Genomic DNA, 14061 nt, shown 5'->3' with positions numbered 1-14061 from the left:
AAAGAAAGAAAGAAAGAAAAGAAAGAAAAAAGAAAGAAAGAAAGAAAAAAAAAAGAAAGAAAGAAAGAAAGAATGATAGGAAATTATTATTTTGCAACCTCCAAAATAATAATTGATTCAGGCAAAGTTCATCAAAAAATATTGGCTAAAACTTGTAGGGAGACAATCTCAAAGTTATCACCCCACAGATTTCTTATTGATTAGAAAGTATAAATGCATCATTACCATGGAAAGACTTGGTGGTTACTATATTAACTAAGTAATCAAACTTAGTAACACCAGAAGTTTCCTCCTGATGTGATGAAATAAGGAGTGCACAACATCACCTAGATAACTGTTTTACCAAAAAAAACATGTTTAATCTGAATCTAATCATGAACAACCACCAGTCAAATCCAGAATGAAGGACATTCTATATGACAACTGGCCAGAATGATTCAAGGCAATCAATATCAAGAAACACAAAAGAAGGCAGGATGACTGTTCTAGATTTTTAAATGACCAAAGATATACAATATAAAAACTTTGATTGGATCCTTGATAAAAAAAATTATAGGGGCACCTGGGTGGCTCAGTTGTTTAAGCATCTGAATCTCGATTTTGGCTCAGGTCATGAGCTCGGGGTCCTGGGATTGAGCCCCGCATTGGGCTCTGTGCTCAGTGGGGAGTCTGCTTTCAGGATTCTCTCTCTCCCTCTGCCCCTCCCCTTGCTCTCTCTTTCTTCCTCTAAAATAAATAAATAAATAAATATTTTAAAAAATTATAAAGGAAAATGTGGGACTCTTGGGAAATTTGAATATATACTTGACATTAAATGATGTTGTTGAATCATGGTTAATTTTCTTAGGTGCAACAAGGGTATAGTGATTCAAAAGACCATCTCTACCTTAGGAGATCATGCTGAAGGATTCAGGGGAGAAGTATCACAATATCTACAACTTACTTTAAAATGGTTCAGCAAGTCACAGACCTCTCCAGGCATACCACCCTGAATGTGCCTACTCACAAAGGTTTCAGCCAAAAAAACAGTGTGCATGTGTATGGGGAGAGAGAAAGCACATGAACATGGAAAAATGTTAACAATTGATTAATTTCATGGAAGATTTATTATTCTGTTCTTTCAACTCTTCTATGGGTTTGAAATTTTTTTATAATAAACTTGAGAACAAATAATCTCTTGGGAATTTGCAACTGGGAGTTGGAAATGTTAAGCCATTCTAGATTGGTCACTCAAACCTAAAAATCTGAGTTCGTTTGTTTGTTTTAAGAAAAAAATTTTAAAGGATAAGTCAACCCAGAAACTGAGGGCAGCCACCTTCTACCACATGCTTGGAAAAGCAAAGAAAATGAGCCCAGATCAAAAGATGGAAGAAACAGATGCCCAGAATGATGCAGAAAAGAGAGAGGCCATGCAACCCCAAATGCAGAGAGAGCGGCTGAGAGAGCGGCTCCTTGTTTCTGAAGGTTTGGTTCTTGGTCCCAGTCCCCTAGAAAGCTAGCAGCATGCTTACCATTAGGCTATGGGAGATGTTCCTGTATCTGAAGTCCTTCTCTTTTTTTAAAAAAAAATTTTTTTAAGATTTTATTTATTCATTTGAGACACAGAGATACTGAGAGAGAGAGGGAGAGAGAAAGCATGAGCAGGGAGAGAGGCAGAGGGAGAGGGAGAAGCAGGCTCCTCACTGAGCCAGGAGCCCGATGTGGGGCTGGATCCCAGGACCCTGGGATCATGACCTGAGCTGAAGGCAGACACTTAACGATCTGAGCCACCCAGGCCTTCTCTTTGTTAAAACCAATTTGAGTGAGTTTTTCTGTCATTTGCAACCAAGGTATGTGTGTGTATGTGATAGGGAGGATGCGGTAGAGTTTTATATTAATGGAACATATTTTTATTGTGGTAAAATATACATTAACATGAATTTGACCACATACATAGCCTCCCCCACTATCAACATCCCCCACCAGAGCGGTACCTTTGGTATAATCAATGAACCTACTACACAGACACGTCATAATTATCTAAAGTTCACTTTAAGGTTCACTCTTGGTGTTGCATATTTTATGGGTTTAGACACGTAAATGCCATGCATCTGTTATTATAGTATCATACAGAGTATCTTCACTGTCCTAAAATCCTCCATGCTCCACCTATCCATCCCTCCTCCTCCTTCCCAACCTCTAACAACCACTGACCTTTTCACTGCCCCCACAGTTTTGCCTTTTCCAGAATGTCTTGTAGTTGGACTCATAAAGTAAATAGCCTTTTCAGATTGGCTTCTTTCGCTTAGTATTAGGTATTTAAGCTTCCTCCATGTCTTTTCATGGCTTGATAGCTCTTTTTATAAAGCTCTGAATAATATTCTATTGTCTGGATGTACCACAGTTTATTTATTCATTCACCTACTGAAGGGCATCTTGACTGCTTCAGGTTTTGGCAATCATGAATAAAGCTGCTATAAACATCTGTGTGCAGGTTTCTGTGTGGACGTAAGTTTTCAGTTTCTTTGAATAAATACCAAAGAGCACAACTGCTACATCATAATGGTAAGAGTATGTTTAGTTTTGTAAGAAACCACCAACTTGTCTTCCCAAGTGGCTGTATCATTTTGTATTCCCACCAGCAATGAATGAGAGTTCCTGTTGCTCCATGTCCTCACCAGCATTTGGTGGTGTCAGTGTTCTGGATTTTGACCATTCCAGTAAATATGTAGTGGCATCTCATTGTTATTTTAATCTGCATTTCATTGATGACAGATGGTGTGGAGCATCTTTTCATGTGCCTGTTTGTCATCTATATATCTTTTTGGCGAGGTATCTTTTAAAATCTTTGGCTCATTTTTTAATCAGATTGTTTGTTTTCTTATGTTGAGTTTTAAGAGTTTTTCATATGTTATGGGTAATAGTCCTTTATCTGATGTGTCTTTTGCAAATATTTCCTTCCAGTCTGTTGCTTGTCTTCTCGTTGTGTTGAGATTGTCTTTTGCAGAAAAGAAGGTTTCAATTGTAATGAAGTCCAGTTTACCAATTCTTTTTTTCAAGGACCGTTCCTTTGGTACCCTAGCTAAAATGTCATCTCCATACTAAAGGTCATCTAAGTTTTCTCCTATGTTATTTTCTTGGAGTTTTATAGTTCTGTGTTTTACATTTAGGTCTACAATGGATTTTGAGTTAATTTTTGTAAAGGGTGTAAGGTCTATGTCTACATTTATCTTTTGTGTGCAGATGTCAAGTTGTTCCAGCACCATTTGTTGAAAAGACTATCTTTGTTCCATTGTATCACCTTTGCTTCTTTGTCAAAGATCAGTTGACTTATATCTATGTGGGTTTCCAGATGTATTTTTACTTTCGTTTTTATGCTTTTTTTGGGTATAGTCTATTTTTTGAGCACACATTGCTTGTAGAGTCAGAAAAATGACAATGTTCATTTTGGGGGGAAATACCACTTTTTTTATTTTATTTATATATTTGACAGAGAGAGACACAGTGAGAGAGGGAACACAAGCAGGGGGAGTGGGAGAGGGAGAAGCAGGCTTCCCGCTGAGCAGGGAGCCGGATGCAGGACTCCATCCCAGGACCCCGGGATCACGACCTGAGCCGAAGGCAGACGCTCAACGACTGAGCCACCCAGGCGCCCCGAAAATACCACTTTCTATTCCATAAGTTGTCTTTCCACCTCTGGAAATGATTGAGATCATTGTTTGTGTGATGAAACATTCATTTAGCAAATATTTCAGTATGAGAGAATACTGTGTTCCTTGCAAAGACTCTGGATAGATCTTGAAGGTCTTCTCACCTAACCTTAAGTGTTTTCTTCCTATTTTACTATGTAAACAATATTATAACAGCATGAAACAAAATTTTGAAAAGAAGGAATAATCACCATGTCAACGATTTCCTTCTTTCTTCTTTCCCACCAATCTGTATCCATGTCATTTACCCAGTTGTAATCATCTGGCCTTCCTTTGACTTCTCTCCTCTGAATCTTCTGTTCATTAAGTTAAAACCCTCTGCAATCTATGAATATTTGGCACATACACTGCTTTGCATTAATCCTACATGCCTTTTTCAAGCTTCAAGGGCTACAGTGCACTGTAGCCAGGATCCTATCTTATTCCCGTCTGTGTGCCCAGCCCCTAGCACAGTGCTTGGCACTGAGTCCATGTTTGTTGAATGAACAAATCAGACTATGCACAGTTATGTTGGTGGGGAGGGCATGGTCCATGTGTGTTTAGACCATGCACACACACGGAGCTATGGAATGCAAATAAGCATGTTTCCACCCCAACCCTGAGCCCTGACTCAGAGCTCTCTGGTGCCTTTTGTCTCCAAGCAGCAAGGAATCCAAGCAGAAAATTCACTATTAATGCTTCAATAAAACATTCAGGTCCTGGATGCAGCCCCATGGAGGCCACGTGGCAGCCTGGAATACAGACGTGCTACATCAGGGGGGCGTCCCATTCTCATTTAGTCTTATCTGTCATTAGGATAGGAGCCTGAACTCCTGGGGTCTAGGCCTGGATAACTCTTTCACATTGGTGGGCAACGCAACAAAAAAACCCGCAGAGCCAAGGTTTGGCAAGCACCAGTTAGCTTCTGAAAAAGTTTCTCTCCTGGCAGTCGGCTCTCAGTTTTGCTATTATGTGACACAAGAGGTTAATCACCTACCTTTCCCTCAGAGAAAAATTTCATTATCCTAAGGGGCCAAGTGGATTTGGATTTTTTTTTAGGCACTGTGCTCTTGTGATTCAACAAGATACATTTTGCAAGCAATTCTAATAGCACCAGCTCATGTGGGTGCTGGTAAAAGCTCTTTGATTTGTAATGGTGGTAGACAGAGCTGGAAGTACCAGTTTGTGTGTGTGTGTGTGTGTGTGTGTGTGTGTGTGTGTGCATGTGTGTATGTGTATGGCCAGCAGAGACCCAGGTGGGTAGAGGGCATGCAGGAGGAAGAAGTTTGCAACAAGGTTCTTAGGAAATGTCTTTTAATTGACGCAGAAAAATTGGACTTGGAGATCCATTATTTTATTTTACAAAGGACTAAAACAATTTTCTTTCTCCAAAAAAAAAAATCTGTTTCATATTTTCCCCTTCCAGAACCACAAAATGGCTTTGGAAAGATAGTCGTCTTGCATGAACAACACAATTTCATGAAATAACATTCTACGATCCTTAAGCCAGCAACTGTTTGGAGAGAGAGAGGAAGAAGGGGCCCTTCTCCAGTAGGCACAGGCTCAGACTGGCTGTTAGGGCTCTGATGGTGGTGGTGGTAGTGAAGAGGGAGGTGAGTTAGTCTAGAAACTGGAAATATCAAGAGATTAGCAGATTTTCACGTGGCATTATTTGCTGAAGAAATCAGAAGCTTTCAGTGCAGTAGCTTGACTATTTGTCTACTTCTAGTGGGATTCTGAGGCTGCAGTCATCCACACAGAACCAGAGACAGATGAACACCTACAGAGATAGACACTCTCCTGCTTTCTCCAATCAGTACATATTTAGTGTCAGCCCTCGCTTCACACTCCCAAAAGACTGCCCTGAGCATATCACCCCTTGTACAAAAATCTTCAATCTCTTCTGACAGCCAAGGTACCAATCACTGAGACCACCATTCAAGGCCTCCTACTGTCCCACCTGGGCTGCATGTCCAGCCCTGTCTCCTACCACTCCCTTCTGCAAAGGCTTCTCTGCTCTAGTTCACCCCACCTGTCCCCCGTCTCTACCTATCCAGATACCAGCCATCTTTCAAGTCCCAGCTCAAATCTTTCCTGTTGGCCAAGCCTTTCAAGCCATCCCAGCCAGAGGGGAGTCCATCACCCATAAATGTCCACGTATCTTTTGCTGACACTCTAACAGCCTTATACAGTTCACCCTTGAACAATACAGATTTGAATTGTATAGGTCCACTAATACATGGGTCCACTTATATGTGGATTTTTTTTACAGTACAGTACCATAAATATATTTTTCTCTTCTTTATGATTTTCTTTAAAATATTTCCTTTTTCTCCCAATGTTTATAGCAGCAATGTCCACAACAGCCAAACTATGGAAAGAGCCTAGATGTCCATCAACAGATGAATGGATAAAGAAGATGTGGTATGTACATACAATGGAATATTATGCAGCCATCAAAAAAAATGAAATCCACTTGCAACGATATGGATGGAACTAGAGGGCATTATGCTAAGTGAAATAAGTCAATCAGAGAAAGACAATTATGATATGATCTCACTGATATGAGGAATTTGAGAAACAAGACAGAGGATCATAAGGGAAGGGAGGGAAAAATGAAACAAAACAAAACCAGAGAGGGAGACAAACCATAAGAGACTCTTAATCTCAGGAAACAAACTGAGGGTTGCTAGAGTGGAGGGGGATGGGAGGATGGGGTGGCTGGGTGATGGACATTGGGGAGGGTATGTGCTATGGTGAGTGCTGTGAATTGTGTAAGACTGATGAATCACAGACCTGTACCCCTGAAACAAATAATACATTATGTTAATAAAAATAATAATAATAATAATTAAAAGCCTGGGTGGATGAAAAAAATTTTCCTTTTTCTATAGCCTACTCTATTGAAAAGAATACTGTATGTAATCCATATCACATGTAAAATATGTGCTGTTTATGCTATCAGTAAGGCTTCTGGTCAACAGGAGGCCATCAGTAGTTTTGAGAGAGTTGAAAGTTACATGTGGATTTTCAATTCTACGAAGGGGGATGGCGGGCACCCCCTAGTCCCCACATTGTTCAAGGGTCAACTGTACATCCTTTTTAGTTCTTGCAGCTCATCTTCCAAGCTAGACTGCAAGCTCTTTGGGTGCTGGGATTTTTATTATATTTCATTCAGTCTCTTGCCTATTAATATGTTCCTTGTGTGTATCAACAAATAACTGGTGCTCTGGTTGAGCTCAGAGTCCTTGGCACTGTGCTCAATCAGAGAGAAATAGGAGAGAATATAAATTGCTTCCTTCGGGTGGTTTACAGTCCTCCTGGACAGGCAAGATGTGAACCGCCACCCCCACCCCCACAGAGAATAGGGAGGGGGAGGGATACACACTATGAAACACAAACTGCAAATCTGAATATAAGCAACTGTCCAGAAAAGTGCTATGGAAGTTCAAGAAAGGAAAAGGCCAATTTTTAATTAGTTATAAGAGCTAGTGGGGGTACCTGGGTGGCTCAGTCAGTTGAGCATCCAGCTTCCGACTCTTGATTTTGGCTCAGGTCATGATTTCAGGGTCCCGGGATTGAGCCCGGAGTTGGAAGAGTCGGGCTCCGCACTCAGTAGGGAGTCTGTCTGAGGATTCTCCCTCTGCCCCGCCCCCCCCGCTCTCGCTCTTTCTCTCTCTCTTTTTCTCTCTCAAATAAACTTCTTTTTAAAAGAGGTAGTTGTACTTGAGATGGTCCTGAGGGATAATCATTATATTTTGTATTGGTGAGGTAACTTAGAGTTTTCAAAGCCCCTTCATTTACATTAACTGTATAAATTTCACAGCAACGTTGTTAAGTATTACTATGCCCATTTTATTTAATTTTTTTTATAATTTTTATTTATTTGACAGAGAGAGACACAGAGAGAGAGGGAACACAAGCAGGGGGAGTGGGAGAGGGAGAAGCAGGCTTCCCACGGAACAGGGAGCCCGATGCGGGGCTCGATCCCAGGACCCTGGGATCATGACCTAAGCCGAAGGCAGACGCTTAACGACTGAGCCACCCAGGCGCCCCTACTATGCCCATTTTAAAGAGTAAGAGTACAAGGTCTTGGAAGCAGGCGTGACTTGGCCAAAGTCATAATGGCAGAAAAGGGACTAAGCTGGGACTCAAACCCAGGTCTTTAGAGTCCAAAGGGCTGTGCAGTGCCCCTCCACTATCTTCCAACCCTATCACTCTTTGCCTTTAAATTAGAATTTTAGAGCAAGTGATTGAAGCAAAATGAAAATGCCATTTAGAAAATATTAGGGGGAGACGAACCATGAGAAGCTATGGACTCTGAGAAACAAACTGAGGGTTTTAGAGGGGAGGGGGGTGGGGGGATGGGTTAGCCCAGTAGAAAATATTATGCAAGCTGCTGTATATAGGATAGATTGAAGAGAGAGGGAGAGCTGGGGCTCTGACAAATGGCAGTAAAGAGGAAATGATTATACTCCATCACACCCTGAACACAAAGGATAGAGAAAGAGCAAGAAGGAAGACCACTCAGGTTATAACATTAGGTGGCTGTGAGAATGTTATTGCTGACCCTGGAAACCCCGGGCAGGGGCTAGTTAATGGAGATATGATAATATCCTTAGGCGCACCGAGGTGACATCTGAGTACCAACCTCCTGAAAGTACTAGAAATATGGTGCCCAAAGTTCAAGGGGAGATTTGGGTTGGAGGGGGATCTAAGAGTTCCCCCACGAAGTGGAGCTGTGGAAGGAAATGAGCTCACATATGAAGGTTGTGCCTAATCAATCCAACAGAGAAACAAGCTGGAGAGGGTTGTGTCCACAATGTAGAACACTCACTTATTTATGGGGAGTTAGTGGAATGCAAGACTATTGGAGTCACCCCTGGCATTCAGATACTGACCCCACAGAGAAGAACTGCACCATCCTACAAACTTCTCAGGAACCATGATCCAAAGTGTTTGAAGTGGCTAGATGCCTTCTTACTCCGAGTGTGGCATGTCTGAATTTGCTCTACTCTTCACATCCCAACTGTTAGGATACACCCTCCAGCAGTGCAGAGACTCTTGAGACCTAGCCATAAAAACTGCCTGGGTGTTCCAGGCACACTGTGACGTGGCAAAGCAGGATGGACATTGTCAGCTTGGTGTCTGGGGATACCAGTGCCCGGACCTGGGGGCTAGAGGGTGCTCACTAGTCACCCACCAACCCATAGTGATCTTTAGTTCCCTTTCTGGGTTTTTGTCCCCATTATCTGATGGGCACAGTATCATTTTCTTCCTGTGATAGGCTGAATCAGGCTCTCCCCACCAAGAAAAAAACATTTGTATGTTGAAGTCCTAACCCCCAGTACTTCAGAATGTGGCTGTATTTGGAGATCGGGTCTTTCCAGAGGTGATTAAGGTTAAATAAAGTCACTAGGATGGGCCCTAATCCAATAGGGCTGGTGTCCTTATAAGAAGAGGACAGTAGAACACAGACACACACAGAGGGAAGACCGTGGAGGACACAGGGAGGAAACGGCCACCTGCAAGCTGAGAGAGGGCTTGGGAGGAACCAACCCCGCTGACACCTTGATTTTAGATTTCCAGCTTCCAGAATCATGAAAAAATAAGTGTCTGTTACTGAAGCCCCTTCCCCACCCCACCCCCAGTCCGTGGCACTTTGCTATGGCAGCCTGAGCAGACTGCTATCCCCCAATCCTCATACCCAGCCTTATTGAAGCCCTGCTTTCACTTTTCTGCCCACTCAGATCCTGTTAGTGATCCTCAGCATCTTAATTAACATTTCATTCAAAAAAGAAGATAAACCTCATGGCATCTTTCCCTCCTCACTTGACCTTCTCTTTAACCTCCAGTCTAAACTACAATTTGTACCTTATTGTGTGCTTTCTAATTCCTCAGTTGTCTGGACCACGATAGTAGGCACTGTCCAGGCCACCGTTCATTAGTCCCCCAGGACAGCTCTTGATGGCAAGGACACCTACCTCCAGGTCCTTCTCTTATTCTCACCTCACCGAACACAGCATTCAGCTGGGTACTCTGAATACTTCACATACTGGTACTTCACAACCTATGCTTGTGAAGGTATAATTGGTTGTTTGCCTTGAAATTATATTTGACTAACTCTTCATTTAAAACTTATCTCTTACTGATCACTAAAATTCAACTTTCCCTCAATAGCTCAAAAGCCCATTCATGATTGGAAGCAAAGTTGTGGAGAAATATGAGTGCCTCTTTATTTTAAAAATCCGTTTGTCCAGGGGCACCTGGATGATGCAGTCGGTTAAGCATCCAACTCTTGGTTTTGTCTCAGTCGTGATCTCAGGGTCGTGAGATTGAGCCCTGAGTCGGGCTCCATGCTCAGCAAAGAGTCTGCTTAAGTTTCTCTCCCCCTCTCCCTCTGCTCCTCCCACCCCTCTCTCAAATAAATAAATTTTAAAAGTCCATTTGTCCATAGCAACATTTTTCTAGATGTGTCTCCTAAGGGAAAAGAAACAGAAGCAAAAATAAACAAACAAACAAAAAAACCCCACCAAAATACAAAACTTTTGCACAACAAAGGAAATCATCAACAAATGAAAAGGCAACCTATTGAATGGGAGAAGATATTTGCAAATGATATATCCAATAAGGGGTTAGTATCCAAAGTATATGAAGAACTTATACAACTCAACACCAAAAAATAATAATAATAATCCAGTTAAAAATAGAGAACCTGGGGGTGCCTGGGTGGCTCAGTCTTTGGGCGTCTGCCTTCGGCTCAGGTCATGATCCCGGGGTCCTGGGATTGAGCCCCGCATCAGGCTCTCTGCTTGGCGGGAAGCTTGCTTCTCCCTCTCCCACTCCCCCTGCTTCTGTTCCTTCTCTCACTGTCTCTCTCTCTGTGTCAAAATAAATAAATAAAATCTTTTTAAAAAAATAGAGAACCTGAACAGACAGTTTTCCAAAGAAGACTGATGGCCAACAGACACATGAAAAGATGCTCAATATCACTAATCATCAGGGAAATGCATTCAAAACCACAATGAGATACCACCTTACACTTAACAGAACGACTAGAATCAAAAAGATGAGAAATAACAAGGTTGGTGAGGATGTGTAGAAAAAAGGAACCCACATTGGTGGGAATGCAAACTGGTACAGCCATTGTGGAGAAAATTAAAAATAGAATTACCCTATGATTCAGTAATTTCACTGAGTATTTACCCAAAGAAAACAAAAACACTAATTCACAAATATATATGCACCCTATGTTTATTGCAGCATTATTTACCATAGTCAAGATATGGAAGCAACCCAAGTGTCCATCCATAGATGAATGGTTAAAGAAGATGTGGGATTTATATACACTGGAATATTACTCAGCCACAAAAAAGAATGAGATCTTGCCATTTGCAACAACATGAGTGGACCTAGAGGGTATTATGCTAAGTGAAATAAGCCAGACGGAGAAAGACAAATACCCTACGATTTCATTTATAAGTGGAATCTTAAAAAAACAAATGAATAAACTAACAAAAAGCAGAAACAGACCTATAAATACAGGGAACAAACTGGCGGTTGCCGGGGGCAGGGGGGGTAATGGGCAAATAGGTGAAGGGAAGTGGGAGGTATAGGCTTCCAGTTACAGAATGAATAAGTCTCGGAGATGAAAGGTACAGCCTGGGAATATAGTCAATGGTGTTGTAATAGACAGACGCTAGCTACATTGTGAGCCCAGCATAACGTACAGAGTTGTCCAATCACTGTGTTGGACACGTGAAACTAATGTAACATTGTGTGTCAACTTTAATTAAAAAAAAGAAAAAGAAAAATGTAGACTTAATACTTTAAATTTCTGTGTACCAATGGGGACACTGTTTTTCTCTTTAAAAAAAAAAACAAATAAATAAAAGTCTGTTTGTCCAGATTGGAGGTGTTTTAAAATGTGAAGAGGGAAATAAGAAGCAGCTTTTCCAGCTGGGACCCTGCTCCCGTGGTTACTAAGGAGACCAGTTGGCTGTAGGTGCTGTAATTAATCAGTAAATTCTTTTTTTTTTTTCAGCCAACGAATTTTATTAACAGCAAACTGCTCATTCAAAAGTGATCATGGAACTCAAAATACGGAGCAAGAAGGATGAAAAACATCTCATTGGCCAATAGATTGTTTTAATTCTCTATATGAAACAAACTTTTCATTTTTAGGAAAGGTTAAGTGTAACTTCAGTAGACATCAATACAGAAAGATTTTGTTCCATGGACTAGTTTCTTTAGTCAAATGCTTCTAGCTGTCTCCACCAGGATAGATGCATTTACAGAACTGGCTGTGCTTGAGCCTTCTTTGCAAGCAGCTTTAGATCTGCAGTGCACTTGGCAATTGTCTCCTTTTCCTGCTGTGCAGAGATGCTCTGCACCACATGCTTCTCCACCCAGTTTATCATGTGCTCTTGTTCCTTTCGGCGCATCATGTTCTGCACAGAGATGTGACAGTCCAGGCGATTCTTCACCTCCTTGTATACTCTGTGCAGCCGTTCCCGGTAAGTAAGTTCCAGTGACATAGCAATGTTATTCCTCTGGACATCAAAAGGGTAATGGCGCGTGTGAACCAGGGCCTGCTGTGACTTCTCCATATCAGTTGCATCCTGGATTTGTTTGATGGAAGCCTGCTTCACCTCTTCTAGTTGGGCAATTTTTTGCTCGTTGAGTTTATCAGCAAATTCTCCAATAGAGGCACCATATTTTTTAACTACATAGATAAGCAACCTTATTGTTGATATGGCAGAGAGGGTCTCTGCAGTAATCACATATATTTCTTTGGACAGAAAATATAGGATAAGTCCAGTTCCAAGCACATAGGGTCCTGTTACGCCAGTTTTGGGATAAAGGAACTGGAAGAATTCTTCGAGGATCAGCCCCAAACGAACTTTTCCTCCATGTTCAGGAAGAGGTGGTACAGGGGCAAGACTTGGCTGCCCTGTGTGGAAGATCCTTGTTGCCTGCAATACCCCTGGACCAAGGAGAGCTGCGTTCTTCAGACAGGGGGCCGCTGCGGGGGCTGCTGCAGCGGCCGCAGAAAAAACCACCCGGGACAGCATGGTCAACCAGGGTCCGGACAGCAGGTTAATCAGTAAATTCTGAGCAGCCAAATACCTGATGGTGACAGGCTATTTACTATGAGGGGAAAATTGCCGGCGGTTGGGGGGAGCTCCAGGAGTTCAATGTGGGAGCCCAGTTCTGACTGCCTTCTTCCCCTTATACTCCCCCTACTGAAATCTTCTGGTGACTGTTTTAAGAGCTTCTAAGGCTGCCTCAAAACTTACCCATATGAATGGAATGGAGTCTAATTCTTGCAGCCACCCTAGCTTGGGTGTCTCTCTTGCCAGAGGACAGCAAGCTGGCATGAGCAGAAGGGAACAATGTTGGCATCCTAATCACTAGAAATAGGCTGTGTCACCTTTCCTCTCCAACGATTTTAATTCATGCATACTGTCAGAAGAACAGAGGGCAGCTTGCTTCCCTAGGACCAGTTATCACACCTGAGGGAAGCCCATGGACCTGCAGGTGCCGTGATTCAGGGGCAAAGTGCCCAGGAGAAAGCCTTTATGTGATTGCAAGGACCACGCAATTTGCACCCTTTCTAATTCGCTCTGGCTTTTCGAAGAGGCAAGGTTCTTACACCTCCCACACAGCAATGGTTGTAAAGTCCCTCCCTAGATTCATCCATGCCCTTCCCCTCCATGCCTTACAGGAGACAGCCTATCAGAATATGTAGCTTCATTGAACCCAAAGAGAACTCCCAGGTCAATTGGTTCAACTCTTTCTTTTGGTAAATGAGGAAAGAAAAGTTCAGAGAAGTTGTGACTTTTTGCCCTTGCTTTTTCTTTCCCTCAACTGCATGGGGAGCAAAGCACCTGGCTACCAAACACTCTGGGAATGACTAGGTGCTCAAAGTCAGGTATATCATTTCAGATGATTTCCTTACTGGATGTAACAAAAAATTCAAATCAGTGGCTTAAAACATGGAAGATTAAAGTTATCAATGGGTCAGGGGCACCTGGGTGCCTCAGTCCGTTAAGCGTCTGCCTTCAGCTCAGGTCATGACCCCGGGATCCAGGGATCGAACCCTGTGTTGGGCTCCCTGGCCAGAGGGAAGTCTGCTTCTCCCTCTCCCTCTGCCCCTCCCCCCAGCTTGTGCTCACTCTCTCCCTCTCTCTCCCTCTCTCTCAAATAAATAAAATCTTTAAAAATAATAAAGTTATCAATTGCTCCAGTAAACAGCCCCTGTAGAGCCACCCTCTCTGTCCTGTGACTTTGTAGTCTCCACCCAACCTGGCTCTGGACTGCCCTTGTGACTGCCTTGAGCCAGTAAATGTGGCAAAAGCAATGGGACGCCAGCGCTGAGTTTGGGCCTCAA

General features: G+C 42.5%; 1 protein-coding gene across 1 annotated transcript; it reads right to left on the bottom strand.

Moving 5' to 3' along the window:
- Positions 1–11763: 11763 nt before the first annotated feature.
- On the bottom strand, positions 11764–12742 carry LOC113924993 (ATP synthase F(0) complex subunit B1, mitochondrial-like). The gene has a single exon (XM_035726227.1). The coding sequence runs from the start codon at positions 12740–12742 to the stop codon at positions 11960–11962; it is 783 nt and encodes a 260-aa protein (XP_035582120.1). The 3' UTR covers positions 11764–11959.
- Between the last annotated feature and the right edge of the window lie 1319 nt (positions 12743–14061).

The sequence above is a fragment of the Zalophus californianus genome, chromosome 2 (assembly GCF_009762305.2).
Source record: "Zalophus californianus isolate mZalCal1 chromosome 2, mZalCal1.pri.v2, whole genome shotgun sequence".
Classification (NCBI taxonomy): Eukaryota; Metazoa; Chordata; class Mammalia; order Carnivora; family Otariidae; genus Zalophus; species Zalophus californianus.
The sequence above is the reverse complement of the archived record's forward strand: the minus strand, read 5'-3'. Positions and strand labels throughout refer to the sequence as shown.